The sequence below is a fragment of the Rhea americana genome, unplaced genomic scaffold (assembly GCF_003343005.1).
Source record: "Rhea americana isolate MKP2758 unplaced genomic scaffold, rheAme1 scaffold_168, whole genome shotgun sequence".
Classification (NCBI taxonomy): Eukaryota; Metazoa; Chordata; class Aves; order Rheiformes; family Rheidae; genus Rhea; species Rhea americana.
In genome coordinates this window covers 1550072-1565705 of record NW_028185794.1, presented here as the reverse complement: position 1 = coordinate 1565705, position 15634 = coordinate 1550072, and the positions used below count along the sequence as shown (strand labels likewise).

Below are 15634 nucleotides of genomic sequence, written 5' to 3'. Positions count from 1 at the left end.
TTTCTCATTCCTCTAACCATCGCAGTGATGTTTATTGCTCAGGCTGGGAGGGACCGAGTCCAGCCTCCTGCTCAACGCAAGACCGGTTACTCGGGGCTTGCGAACCTCCACGGCCAGAGCCCATGCAGCCGCGCTGGCAGCCCCTTCCACTGCTCTGCTGTCCTAGGGAGCAAAACTCTTCCCTTAAATCCAGCCMAAATCTCTTGCTTCAATGGATAAACGTCTCTTGCCTGCCCACCAATCGCCGCTGGCAGAAGGACAAGGCGACAACAGGTAAATTGAAACGTCTATCACAATTTAAGTTTTGATCACAGATGTCCAGGTTTATACAGCAAAAATACTACCCTGCATCTACTGAAAATATCTTCCCAGTGCATTTGAGGATCCCATTAGTTCTTTTCACACTAGCAGATTATAGCCAATCCTGTAATGAGCCAATATAACTACAGGTTTTTTTCCTCCTATAAAATCATCTATCCCTCTGTCCCAACTTAATAACAAGACTGCTGCTGCACGGGCCTGACGCTGCACGCCGTATTGAAAAATTTCWCAGCATGCCCATCATACCACACTGCTCCGAGACAGCAACTCCGTCATCGCGAAGCTCGGATGCAAACCGCTGAGAACGGTGACAGCAGAGCTCAAGACAGAGGAAAACAGAAGAACGCCAATTACCCCAGCCTTCATCATCGCTTTTAAAGTGACACAGCCTGCGGATCAGGCTAATCGCTCCATGATCACCCCTCTTCTTTTAGGGCATATATTCCACATTTGCTTTTCTTTGAGAAAGGTACTAGCCTCGATTTCACAATTCATAAAAACCTTTACTAATGAACTTGCAAATTAATAACTTGCAGTTATTTCCACAGCCTGGAAGGCAGTTCTGGACCTCCCAATTTCATCAGATAAGCAGTATGACTTCTGTTTTCACCCTAGATGATATAATTTTGTTTACTCTGTTGAACTACCACCAATACTGTCTTATATCAACAACTTAGAGCATAAACAAGGATGTCAAAGACTAAGGCCCTGCAATTCCTAACATAAAGCTGCATTACTCTYTATTTCAAATTCCTTGTTAATACTGTTTCCTAGTAAAATTCCCTGGACAAGACAGACAGCGTATATTCTGTTGTGTGCTGATGYCCCATTAAATAAGGTTGGGTTTAATATGGTCTCATCACTCCTGAAACGAGTGTCAGTAAAATCTTTATATGATCACACTTTGGGTCTTTTTATTATACTTTTTTTTAATCTGTGTCATAATTTTGTCACATATTGACCAAAACTAACAAACTTGACAATAATGAGAATAGCCATAAACTAATTTTCACTTACTCTATGATTAYTTGCAATTGTGCAAATTGCAAATAGAAGCCTCCATCATAGGAGAGGGCCCTTTTGTGGTAGCCAACAGACAACCATAAAACATAAATAATGTACTACAAAAGACATTCTAAATACAAAAAATCAATCACTATTGTTAATTAATTATTATTGATTCTGATACCTGTTTATAAACACAGTAGCAGGTCCCACAGTGCTGGCATACTTCCTGCAATAATATATTACCAGAAAATACTCTTTCATCTGCCAGTCTGGAGTCTTTGGCAATTTAGGGTCTTGCAAGCCTCTTTTTCCTTAACGTAGTACCATTTTCAAATGCATTCAAATTCACTCTTTAAATTAGAAACATATTTAAAACCTATTTTTTCAAAGCTAAATTAAAAAAAAAGTTCTTATAATAGATTTTTGTCATAATGGTTTGTATTGACCAATCATTTGCACTAACAAGGCAAAGCAAGACAATTTATTATAGGAGTAATTCAAAGCCAGGTTGCATTTCTAAAGAGCAAGCAGCACCCCCCAGCCTTCCCTCACCTGTTGCATTCAGCTGAAGGTATCACCCCATCATTTGTTAAAATGAACATAACAATAAATGATACTTTGGGGTTCTAACACTAAAGATTTTTTTTTCTTGTGGGTACACACGTTAATCATTCCTTGGCAGCCCAAACACATTATGTATCGATTTTGGAACACTGAAGGAAAATACTTCCGACTCAGCAGGAATGCAGGTTAATCAACTTGACTCCAGCAGGATCATTTCCCACCTGGAAAGTCTTCTAAAAACTAGCAAGAGAATACATTTGCAATAGTGCGAGCCTCATACGCATACTACAGAAATCAGATGCACCACAAACTTGAGATTTGCCGCTCGGATAATGCAAACAGAGAAAAAGAAAAGTCCCAGTTTTCTCCTTCCTCTTCTCCTCCCCTCACCCCAAACCCAGAGGGGCACAAACAGTTTACTTAATGCAAATTTACTTCACCCAGACACTGCTTCCAGTCTAAGCAGTGYGGAGATTTGGGGCCCGTTATCTTTACTTCCGAAGAAGGAAAGAYGTGCACCAGGAACAGCAACTCTCGCGTTCCTGCAACGTACGGGTGGTGAGAATCGTGGCCACGGTCCGCTGACTGCGGCACAGYCGGTGTTTCATCTCCTGCACTTACCAGGGCAACAGGAATTCCTGAAAACCAAGCCAGGTGCTAACCTAGTGCAGCAATCTTTCTGCAAYCACGGATAGTGCCATTCGTTTTCAAGTAGGCTGGAAGAAGGAGGGGGRAAAAAAAAAAAAAAAAGAAAAAAAACCCACCACACAGTCCATGATCAGCCATCCCTAAATACCTTGCTCATATGWCACTGCTCTTCAGAGTAAGTGCTACCTTCTGCTCAGCAGACACAGAGTGCTCAAGTTTATTTAACGTGGATGCTATTACTACGTACACATTTAATCCTCCTTAGAATCCTGCTAACACCCAGCATCAACATGTATCTTGCAGAAACAAGAYCAAGAGAAGAGTGTGCAGAAATTCACTTTTTTCCCTGCTTACTGCTGGTTTGTGTAACTTTATGTACGCAGACCTGTCAGACCTCTGCATGCATTTTTGCACTCTTCTTGTGGGTCTGAGTCTCTGTCACTGCTACTCCGCAGGCTGGAATTTAATGCAGTATTTTATGTAAGCATTAAACAGCTCTAAAAAAAAAAAACCCACATTATATGTTTATCAATTATCTGTCTCAAATTATTTTTCAGCTTTTTTTGTGGAATCTCAATGCACTCAGCAAACGTTTTCCCTGATTATTTCTACTTCAGTAAGGATAAAGTAAAACGTGCGAGTAGCTGACACGCTTCTCAAACCTATTACTTCCTATATATCAACCATGAAATTTTGTCGTCCCATTTGAGCCCTACAAAAGGCCGAACAGCTTACAYGTTACAATCCGTCTCCATTAAAGGGTCTGTTCAGGCACAAAGAGACCAAGAATGGTTATGCAAAGTGCTAACAATTAACACATTTTAATTTTCTCCTCCATTCTTGTTTGCCTACTCAGTTTTCAACTCATGACAAAATCATAACTCCATGGCTACACTGTTCATTAAAACAGCACTGCAGAAAATACGAAGATTTTTAGCACAGTAACTAAAGGAACATAAAAACATGACACAACAGCTACAACATTTACTATGCTCTAGTAAACTAGAGGAYCTTAAAGACATTGTATACTTGGTCAGTGCATCAGCTTCTCACCAAAATCCTGTTAAAAAAAAATAGCAAAGTTCAGCCATCAGTGGACAATTCATTAAATTATCTTTTCTTGAACATTATTCAGTGTCTTTTGTCCCAGTGGCAGAGGCACTGAACACGCTTTAAAATACTATTTGTTAACAGGACTTATTTCTTGAAGCTCAGTAGCAAATGGAAGAGACCTCCTGACTGCAAAATCCATTCACAGAGCGCAGAAATCCAGCATTAGCTGAATTACCAGCTATCACATTGTTTTTTTTYCCTTGCTTTCCTTGCAAAGTAGACAGAAGATAACACAACCTGACCTAAGATACGCAAGACAGACACTCAGGAGATGGACTGTTCTAGCAAGAGTTAGAAAATGAACAGAGGAAAAGCCACTGCACATCTGTGTTTGCTAAATTAAAGCTGGAAATAGAGGGAATACAAAACAGGAATCGGAAGTTTCAGTACAAAAACTGAAATTACRGCACAGCTACACCAACAGAGCCTCGGTGGGATAAGTAACATGGCACATACCAAACGCAAAGTACAGACCTACGGGCCAAGAGGGGAAACACGTCCTGTACGTCCCGTAGCTCACCTATATAACCTGGCACGACTCAGTCAGGGACTGTTTTGACCGGGCCATCAAATCAGCCCTCCCCGAGGTCCCTTCAGACTACACAGAAGACTACGTAGACGTAAAGCAACARCGTCCAAAAATATTTAAGAACATGCTGCAAAGAGGAGTAGGTTTATATCTGTCAAAACCTGAATGGGGAAGGTGAAAGCAGAACAGATAAAGCCAAGGAGCACTTGGCTGGACCAGATGAAGTTCAAGCTTTGCAACGCGGGATGCTGACCGCAGCTTCAGCRGAGGGATTGCACCAACGAGCAAGACTGGCTCCGAGAAGGGATGTGCATAGGGGACCTGGTGATTTTAACATCAAAGATGGAGAGAAAAAGGAAATAAGAAGACTTTATCCTTTTGAACTAGAAAAAGAGGAAAAAACACTACCTACCAGCACGTAGAACTTTATACTAAAAATAAATTTATCATTGCTGCATCCTATTTGCCCCTTCTGACCTGAGAAAGCATATTTTAACACCAAACCAAYCAAAAAAAAAATCAAATAACCTCACAGCTACTGCTGGGATTAAGTGAGAATGACAACGTTAATTCAAGGAGCATCTTCAGAAGTACAGAGCTCACTGACAGAACCACGAACTACAAAAAAGCTAATGGGAGGCAGAGGGAGCCCTTGGTGCCCAGGGGCGTCAGCTTGGGGCAACACTGCAAGCAAGAACCACCTAGGAATTAAAAAAAATAATAATAAATAATAAAAACACACTAAATCAGCTAATAGGGTAGGTGAAATAACAGTACTATTAAAACTGAAAGCAGGACTTGCAACTTAGGGGCAAAGAACAGCAAAGCTGCAGGGTCAATAGCACTCCCCAAGGCTRCAAGGAAAAGCTGCAGGAGATGCAACAAATCTGATCCGTGCAGACTCTGAAACGCAGTCCAACACCCCWGCAAAATCACTGTGGGCGGAGGGGGTGCAAACTACGGAACGACTTACTCGGTACTGCTGAAGATCACTGTAACACCAAGGACAGTGAAGAAAGCACTGAGAGACATTAAGAGAAGACCTTAGCATAAGGTATGTGKATTGCCTCCTTGTTTAAGGAACCTCAGGTCTTGTCAGTAGACTGCCATAAAAAAGAGAAGGGGCAGGAGAAGAAAATAAGCACAGGCTCACAACTACTCTTTCGCAGACAAAAATCAATGGCCATAACAAAAGGAGAATAAGATCCAAGTATTCTGGTGAAAGAAAAGAGCTTGACAGGTTAAATAATTTTAGACCAGGCGAGGCTATCAATTACGAAAGCTCATGCGACCAAGCTATTCAAAGRAGATTAATGTACAGAAAGGACTGTCATGACAAATTTATCAAGAAACCAGAGGAAAAGAAAGACCAGAAAAMAAACTTTTGCAGGCAACTCTATAGACAGAGACAGTTGGTACCTGAGGAGAGACAGTGCGAGATAAGAAATACTCCAAACAATTTTATAGAAAAGCAGTGAGAATTCACGAATAGTAAACAAGTCCCTCAAAAACAGCATATTTGAGAACTGATACAACATGAAACTTTCTAATTAATACAACAGGGAAAGAATTCCATTTCTTTTTCAACTAAATGCTTATGTTTTATTAAAGATGTCTACAGACAACAGGGGTGCATGGCAGAAACGAGGAGGGAAGTGCTAAAAAGAGCATGAATAAGTAGCAAATTATTAGACAAAACAGCACATCATTCAAAGAGAACAGCAAAAAAAAGAAATAGAAAGAAAAAACAAAACAAAACAAAACAAAACATCACACAACCAAGATGTGCGTTATCACACCACTGACCCTGGGACAGTGGTTTGAAGTTAAGCACAAAATACCCAAAGAATTTTTTATTATTTTATACATAGATAGATATATATATTTTATATAATTTATTTATATAAGTTCACACACTGCTGTTACAGATCTACTTATGATCCCTCTTTTAGGGCTATGAATAGGATTCTCACCCTCTAATGACCATGAACAGGCTTTAAGCAGCTCGCTGACCCACACACTAAGGACAACGATGGTATTAGCCTAAATGAGCTATTTAATTTTATTCCATATTAGGTTAATGTGATCATGAAAGCCTAAAAGGCCTCTGCAATTCTGCATTTTCAGCGAAAAAAATTTGGTTTTAATACTGTTCAACCAGCAAATTTTAATCTCTTCATCTAGTTTATAATTTACTCATTAGATTTCAATAAATAGTTTAAAAACAAGTAGGTTTAATGAATTTTCCTGTGGTGGGCTTTCACCCAGGCCAGGCAGAATCAACGTAGCAGCAAGCTGTACAGCTACCTGCCACAGATGTTRCAAGAAGCCATCTGCTCTTAAATCCTAACTTCGTACACTGCTTCAATACGAGCGAATCTAGTGTTTAAAAATAAATAAATAAAAATAAAAAAAGGTTCTACTACTAAAAGTTCTTTTAACTACAAGATGCAAYTGCTGTGTGTGCACACATAGATGGGGACAGATGGGGACCTAAAGGAAAACAGACGCTTCATCAATAATTGCCCTTTTTCCTCCATAATTGAACAAAAGTTACTACGAACCAAAGCATGCTGATCTTTGCAAATATCCAGCTTCGGTACAAAACCAAACTGTTTTAGAGCGGTTAGGCTTCTACCGAATGAATACAGTCATTTTAGCCACGAGCAACTCCTCCAGGCCTTTCCTACCACCTCCCCTGCAGAGAATGAGACCTGACCAAMTTGGTCAAGTCCCTGTTCCAGTGAGATTATAACTTTACCCTGAATCTCTAATACTCTAGGAAAAGTGTGCAAAGTAATGCAAGATCACAAAACAAGGCACTCTCAACATTATTTAGGGGGAGGGGGGGAGATGGAGGGAAGGCAGCCGGATAGCATGCCSAGCACTGTCTCCAAGGCAAGCTCTTCCAAGTTGTATGCCTCCAAAATGAACTATCACAAACTACTCCCGAACATCTCTGTCCATCTCTCGAGCGCTTGCAGTTACTGTTTAAACAGAAGAGAAATGAAGGCAAGAGTCTACTAATCAGTTTGTTCTAATTCTCCACTGAAGATACGCAGAACAGTGCTCAAACTGGACCTCTGCTTTCAGTCCAAGAGCTATTACCAAAGAGGCAGTTTTGTCTTTTAAGCTCTTATGAATAGACAAATGTGGATTGTAAGTATCTGAAATGACATCTAAGCTAGAACATTTATTGTCCTACTGTCTAAACTCTCCAGTTTATACTGAAATGAATAAACTACAATCTTTGCAAAACCTACCTCTTTTCAATTTATCCATCATCAAAAAGAAATGCATTTTAATGTAAGATAATTTGGTACAGACTCAATGAAAGATGCAGATGCTTTTTTTTCCCCACAGAAAGTGTACTTTTGCAAGAAAAAGTTGTCACCCGTGCCATTTACTTTTATTGGTTAAGTGCTCTTAAGTACACTCCATAGAAGTGTCTATGCTCTTAGGTTTTTCCAGTTTAAAAATGCTCAAACTTCTTTATTCATGAAAATCAGATTTTAAGTCTTTTTTTTCTTTTNTTTTTTTTTTTTTTTTTTAAGAACAGGAAATATATAACACTGACTGAACAAAGAGAATGTGCTATAGTTTCTGCATCTCCAACGAGTTAGCAGAAGCACAGTTTGCTCTACCACAGAATTAAGCTTCCCTGATTTCTTTGGGATGGCGCACACAGTCCAGAATGACACAGAAACGCTCTTCAAAGTAGGCAGGCAAACTTTACAGAACAGACACAATTACAGAACTGCACAACTTGAYTACATTCGTGCAGTGCCCGATACCTACTGCAAAAGGCAAAAGCAGGCAAAATTTCATCCTACATTAACGTTTAAGCATAATTTTTTTAAAAAACTATTCACCATTTATACACAAATAAAAGATTTTGACATTAAGTTTCTAACATGTGATATGTCAGAGCATTTAAGTTCTCACGATCACAAGCTACGTCTTTGCCAATGTGCCTCGCAAGTAAACACCCATCCAGCTTCCGCTCCTTCCCCTCCCGCAAACTGTGCTCCAGGCAGTTCCTARGTATCTGTTTTTGGCTACAACTTTACGTACTATATAGAATCCAAAATTTGTATTGGATACAGGATTACTTATTTCCGTATGGTCTTTTCCTAGGGTATTCATGATGGACAGCACGTTGGTATATTAGACACAGTAATACTCTAATTTATTGAAGAGAAATTCATTATTACTGCACTGAGCGGGCGAAGGAGCGGTCTCCTTAAGACCATATAATGAATCAGTAATAGAAGCAGGATTAGATATCAGCATCTCCTGGCTCTTAATTCAATTAATTCCTGCAAAGCACATTACATTAAATGCCACAGCAGTTGTTCATCTAGACTTCGTATAATTTCTGTGGCAGTTACACAGACAGGTCTTCTGATCATCAATTCAGAAGCTCAAAACCACATAAATTCAAGCCACAAACAAAGTTTATAAAAGGCCATCTGAGTCGCCTAAAAATAGGAACAATTTCTCAAGTGAAATTCATTTTCCAGCTCATGTCTTGAGAATCAAATAAATCCCAGTAGTCAAACGCAAGTCAAGGACTTGGCATCCCAATCACTGCGAGAGCTATGCAGCATTAGGCAGCAGGTTGGAGTATACAACCACAGCCTTCCTCCTCTGGTCTTAAATCTACCACTTAACTAAGGAATCATCTTCTCTTTTCCCAGTCCCCTTACAAAAGGGCTACACTTCCAAGTTTTACGAGAACCAAGGCAACAACATCACGAAGCATTTCATTCACCACCCAGTCCTGCCCCGTTTCCTGGCCACCAAGGCTGGTTCTCTATGCTGATGGAGACAGCTCAGCAGAAAAGCCAAGTGATGATATAAAACACAAATGTCTATAAGCATACCACGTGCACAGGAACGGTAACTGCATGCTCAATACATTCTGGCATTTAACCTTCAGACACTTGACTSCACAGACAAAATATTCCTGCAAAGGTTTTTAAATGAAGTTTCCTAGCTTTTGAAGGAGAAACAAAGAAAGGAAGAAAAAAAAAAAAGAGGTGAAGCCGGATCTTATTAATGAAACCGCAACAATCCCTCTGCCGTGCAGCGGCAGCAGCATCTGAAGCCAGCAGCTTCAGCAGTCCAGTACAGTCTGAGCTCTATGATTAGCTGAACAAACCAGCAGAAGGATTTATTCAGYGCAGAAAAGCAGAGGACCGCAGAGGATTTCATACCGAGGAGCATAACGTTCGAGGACGTGCTCCAGTGGCTAAACACAAAATCTTCATTCACAACATGCACATTGGGTATCCCAGCCCACACCTCTGCTGCTCAAGCATTGCCAGTTGTAAATAGGAAAAGCAGGATCTCTAAAGTTCTCAGTCAACATACAACATGAACAACTACATTTAAAACTTTGCACTAATAATTTTCAAGAAAAAACAATGCCCATTTTAGATACTGGAAAATACTGCAGGCTAAGTGCTATGTTCCTGAAAAAATAAAGCTTTCACTGAACATAAACATTTCTTTTCTGTCAAGTCTCCTTACATTTTGATACTACAGTGCAGGAATATTTCTTAACATAGGTAATTCATCTGGAGTTTTTTGCAAAAAAAAACTTCAAAATGCAGCTCCTGAAATTATTATAATACTTAAAGAATAATTAAGACTATAACAAGTTTATTCACTGAGCAGAGAGAAAAAGGAAAATCAGTAAGTTATGTTACAGAACATTAGGTGSTTTTTCAATGAGAGAAACTCAAAAGTGCTTAGAGAAACTCAGACCTACCTGAAGCTCATGTCAGGGCAGCAATGCAGCTACTTTTCATAAGAGTAACTCATCACAACCAAGCTAACTACGTATAATGCAAAGCATTAACAAATACAAGGTTAAGTAAGGGGTAGAAGAGGAAGAAAGAGCTGATGGATTCATTTATTTTATCTCTTCTGTCCAAATATTTGAGTGAGCAAAGTCTTTAAACCATCATACAAAACTGGCAAATCCTTACGGTGAAGCTCAGAGGCGCTGTCTTGCGCCACGTCTGTTAGTCCTTCATATTTCTCTCATCTCAACAAACATTGCTAAAGATTTAACTAAGTAGCAGCAAGTAGTGACTGTGAGTAAAGATAAATCATCTCAGGACTATCTTTATGTTAGTATTATTACACTTTCACTAACATACATACAAATTTATCTTTCCAAGATGAATTATAAATACAGTTCCAAGATTTGTAAATACTTTTGTATCTTTGCTTTGTAAGAGCAGCTCCAGCCCTTCACCCTTCTAAGGTTCAACTGGTGTTCAGCAGTCATTAACCAAAGTCAAGCTTACACTTCAAAAACTACCTAAAAAAAACCCCACTAAGTAAGGTGCTGATAAAATCACGTGTCTTTACACATATTTGCCATTTCCTTTGGCTTTCTCTAGTTCAACTCCCTGTAGTTCAGCCACATTGTTTGCACAGAGATATTCCAGCTTTTAAGAAACATGAAATTTTTTAAATAAAYGTAACACTTCACAAACGCACATCCAAACATGGTAACACCATTAAGTTTGCACAACTAGAGCAAAGGCAGCAACGAAGGAAAGAGACTTCGGCATCGATGAGCTCAAGCTACGTTTGCTAGAAGGAACCCACACGTGGAAGCACGCGCTCAGYAGGGGAAGAAAGGGCACATCCTGAAACTACTCACCATTAAAATAAACGAATTTCATGCTTTCAGTGCTCACTCACSTATGCCAAGAGGTCAAATCCAGAATTTCCTCCCCCTTCATAGCAGCAAGAACGCAATTCTCCCAGAGGGCTGCGGACATAACCCCGGCACCAGCTGCCACAGGCACCGGTTTCGGTGTCCCCGGCTGAAGTCAGGATATCTGGTACGCTCCAGCTACGCTCCCTCGGAGCCTCTGCAGCTCTAAGAACTGCGACCCATCCTACCAAACYGCTAACACGGCTCCTTCGAAACCTCAGAGATGAATCTCAGGGTCCAAGTTTTTAACAGTATTTGAGAAAGCCCATGGGAAAGTTTGAGTATTTTCAGTTATTTCAATAACTTCAKTAGTGCAGAAGCAATTTAACAACCTTTTTTTTTTTTTTTCAAAATTAACAAGAATGCTATTAAAACCCCTTGAGCACGGTATTTGACAAAAGCAGAAATGGTCCCATTAAAGTCACCTAGAAGGTATGTATTTGCTTACATATTTTAAAGAGAACAAGTCTACTTGTCCTCACATCACCTTCTGCCTACTCTAACCAACTGAGCTAAGCCTGCCCCCCACTGCTTGCAATTTTGAAAAAAATCAAATATATTCTACTAAAAGTTATTCTTTAAAAACAACGTGCCATAATCTTTCAATAGCGTACAAGTTCAAAGTACAGCAAAGTTGTGATTTAAAATATTTCTTAATAATTTYATATTGCCTTTCTTTTATCACAACTCCTGATAGTTTTTCTCCTTTAAACACAAGAAACTGGTTTAAAACAAAAAGGTAAATACAACTTTTTTCAGGATCTTAAACTTTTCCCAGAAACTTTGATTCTCACATCCCAAAAAGGCTGGAACAAGGCTTCTCAGCTATCGCCACATGTGGAAAAGGTTCCTGAAAAGCAGACTGTCAAGTACATTACAAACTATCCATGCCACACCATCAATTTTCCAAWGCCGTGACAAGTTTATAACACTGTGCCAAAAACAAATTGAAGCAAGAAGCCAAGAGACCAGCTCTTAAAACAAAACACTCAGTCACTGTCTAACAGCCTACACTCAGGTGCTGGGAATGGGTATTTTGTTCTGATTTTTTTCATAAAAAAGCTTGGCCACGCACCTCTGCATACCAGAGTGCTGTCTACGAACAGGAGCAAACAGCAACACCTTGGCTTCYCAATAGCTGTCATTCTACCAGCAGTGGAAGAGCACTGGTACTTAGCATTCAGAATTTTTAAATCCATCAAAAATCTTAAAATTCAAACTTTATCAAGCTGTTACAGTTCTACAAAGGTTTGGCATCTGTAGACTGCTCAGCATTATGTATCAGCTGTTTAAACTGCAGCCTTTTCCCTAGCAATCTAAAAGCTCTAAAACACGTATTCATGCTCATTCATATCAAATAAGTAGCAGTGAAAATGTGCAAGCTACACTTAATTTCTTTTAAAGAGAATATTATCAAGTGCATCTCAGCATGACATTCATGCACGCCATACAAATGCAACAGCKGTAAAATTAAGCACAAAGGTATCTGTCTCCCCCGGTATCTTCAGAGCAAGGAAAGACCCTGCCAAGCTCACCAYCCCCACAATTAATGCCTGAAAGCTTCCAGTTTAAAGATGGGCAAAGGAAATATTAGGAAAAATTCGGATAAGACAGAGCTGCAAATAAGGCCAAGAAAAACAGTATCAAAGTCAAAAGAGACCTCAAATCTGCCTTCTCTCACTCCAGAGCTCTAGCAACCGAAGAGATCCTTTTCCCCCTCAAAGGACTACACCRTGCAGAGTGTCGGCAGGGCAGGGAGCGGGCCTAGGGCCCCCSCGCACGGGGCACCCTTGGAGGAGCGCTTCTGGGGCGCAGAGCCGCCTCCGGCGCCGCGGCCAGCCCACGCTCTGCCCGGCCGCTGGGCAGCACTCCTTTAAGCTGTGGGTGTTTACGGTTCTCTAGTGCAAGTTAGATATTTTTTGAAAGCAAATCTTACTGCCAAATGCTTTTATGGCAAAAGGGTCCTGAAAATCCCACTCTTAAAAAAAATAAATAAAAAACTAAAACAGTATTTTCCATATTGATGCAGGAAAAAGAAATGAACTGGAGACTGAAAGGCATTTTGCATTATCTTCATTTTTAACCCTATTTACTTTATCTGATGATCACACGGACCAGCTTGATAACAGCAACTGGATCCTGTGAATGATCCCACATAGGAAGTGGCAGAATTAAACAGGAAAACAGCAATGTGAAAAGGTGCTAATTGCCTGAGATAAAAACGTCTGGATTCCTTTTATTGTCAATGCTGCCAAGAAGCTTAGGAACGTATTTACCATTCAGAGCATCAAACTGCTTCATCAGCCTCTTTTTTTTCTCCTACTTAAATCACCTTAGTTTACTTTTTTTGTTGTTTTCCTGAAGTTTCACTTACAAAGCAATAAGCCCCTCGCACGGTTTACCAAAAAGATATCCCACCTCTAAGGACTATAGACTAATTCTCCTGAATCACGAGTTACAAGTGAATGATATTCTGAAAACAAATCATGTTCTCCAGTCAAATTCCTTATTTGTTCTTGCATTAGCCTTCACTCACTTCACTGTTTCCTATTTCCTAAACAAGAAATGTTAAATTCACATCTAAAGGTTACCTAGAAGAATACCGAAAGGTGAGGTGTTCTTAATATCAGTAAGTAAGAATTTAAAAGTTTGTAAATAAAGTTTTAAAGCTTCAGGAGCTGTTCATTATTTTTTGAATGTTTTTATTCATACCTTATACACATGAAATACCAAAATACAAAACATGTCCATTCCTGCTTTCTCTAGAACCACCCCCCCCCCAAAAAAAATAGAAAACTGGTACACACCATCAGTTTTTAGAAGCTTCCCAAATTTTTCATGGCATATAGGGGAGATAAATCTCAACACAGAAGTAGCCAGAAAATATAAGTTTTTAAGGGTGTGGGTTTTTTTTTAAATACACAAAGGAAGTAAAACTATGCTATATATTTCTTTTTAAGCTTCTTTTTTAAGTCCTTTACTGCAATTACATGTACCAGATATTATTCTTTCCTTTTACTTTACTTAACCCCCCCATCTTAGTTTTCCTGATCTTCAGCGTTTCCATAAGAATATCCATACATTAAATCACTTGCAAGTCATCTTATACTCTCTGCACCCAGGTAGTAGAAATACAGTCCCAGTTTTGCTAAGTAGTGATGGAGCGATATTCCCTCTTGCACAGCTCCTTCCTCTTTTTGCAGGGAGAGAGAACGCATCTGTATTATCCTCCTGTTAGCTACAAAATAAAGATAAAAAAAATAATAAAAAAAGACTTACCCGCTACCGTGAGTTTTGCTGTTCTGCTTACGATGGTCCCCAAGCTATCCACAGTTGCCACACATTGATAATATCCTTCATCAGGCTTATTGTGTTTGGAATGCACCACACTGTTTATTAGCAAAGATCCGTCCGGTAGCAACTGGCGACGGTCATCCGACACCAAGTTTAGAAAAGTCCCATCTTTTTTCCATTCGATTTTTGGTGGCGTTTCGCAATAAGCTGAACAGTTCATGACAACGGAAGCGCCGCGGACTGACAGAACGTCCGCTGGCTCCACCAGAAAGTGGAAAGGAGTGAAGGTTCTCACGGTTGATCCTGCAAAGCAAAAACCATATGAAACTTTATTTCAGCTTTTTTTCAACAAAAAAATGCATCTTGTTAAAATATTTTAACTTGTACAGTATAGCATAAGAACCATCACTGCTTGCAATAACATTTCCCTGGACATTTTAGAAACAGCTTGGTCTATATGATAGTATTTGCTCCTTCAACTAAGGGTTCTTCGCTCCTCAAAGTGCACACATGCTTGTAAATTATGCATCTAAAACATGAAAAAAGTATATCTCATTCTATTAAAGGTCTTAAGAAACCCCCTCCTTCTCCACCACTTTCCCTTTAAAAAGAATTTACAAAAAATCTGCTACCTGTACATTACTTTTTTCCCTTACTGAAGGAGGCTTTGGTTTTTCTGAAGAAAGTTTCAGTATTTCGACCCCRTTCAGTTTTAAACTCCAAAATGCCTCACAACTATGCTCATAATCCCTTCTCCCTTCCAGAAAATTCCTCCTGCACCCACAGCTATCTTGAAATAATTAAATTTGAAATCTTGTTAAAACCAACTATTTGTAGCTTTTTCTAGCTAAAATACTTCCACTGCAAATAGTGCTCTTTCAAACGCAAGAGAAAATCAAATAGACAACACAACTAACTAGATACTACTTGGGAGGAGGTACTCTTCATTGATAATGCTTAAGGATAGAAACAAATCTGTATCACAGTCTACTCCAAGCATCTTATTATTTCAAGAACTCAGTGGTGAAAAGTCTTCACCTCCAAAACATACCCTAATGCTCATATTAGAATCAAGACTTTTATAGTCCTGCCCTATCCATCGCACACAGAAATCTGCCCCCTCAGAGCTTAGGAAAGTTATTTGCAATGTTTTAACTGAACGAAAAGTTGTAGTAAAGGTGTAACTTAGTAAGTATGCGCTTGACTGACACACTTCTACAGACAGCACGTGCCATTAGGATGCTCTCAGCCTTTTGCAGCATGGGGGCCAATAAAAGCAGTGTGGCATTTTGCTGAGTATAACCAACATGACAAAACATCGTGCTTATGTGACCTGAAACACTACTTCTACCACCAAACCAAAAATAAAAGGCTAAAGTGACTTGCTACAGAAGCTCCAGTGAGCCAGAACTCCTCCT

At 39.6% G+C, this 15634-nt stretch overlaps 1 protein-coding gene across 6 annotated transcripts in view; it reads right to left on the bottom strand.

The window, feature by feature from the left end:
* The window catches only part of NEO1 (neogenin 1), a 131707-nt gene extending 117206 nt beyond the window's left edge, over positions 1 to 14501 (bottom strand). For all 6 annotated transcript variants that reach the window (XM_085300739.1, XM_085300745.1, XM_085300740.1 and 3 more), the window contains exon 1: positions 14202 to 14501. In XM_085300739.1, the coding sequence (XP_085156865.1) occupies positions 14202 to 14436 (235 nt within the window). In that variant the 5' untranslated portion in view covers positions 14437 to 14501. The remainder of the gene's footprint in view (positions 1 to 14201) is intronic.
* Positions 14502 to 15634: the final 1133 nt, after the last annotated feature.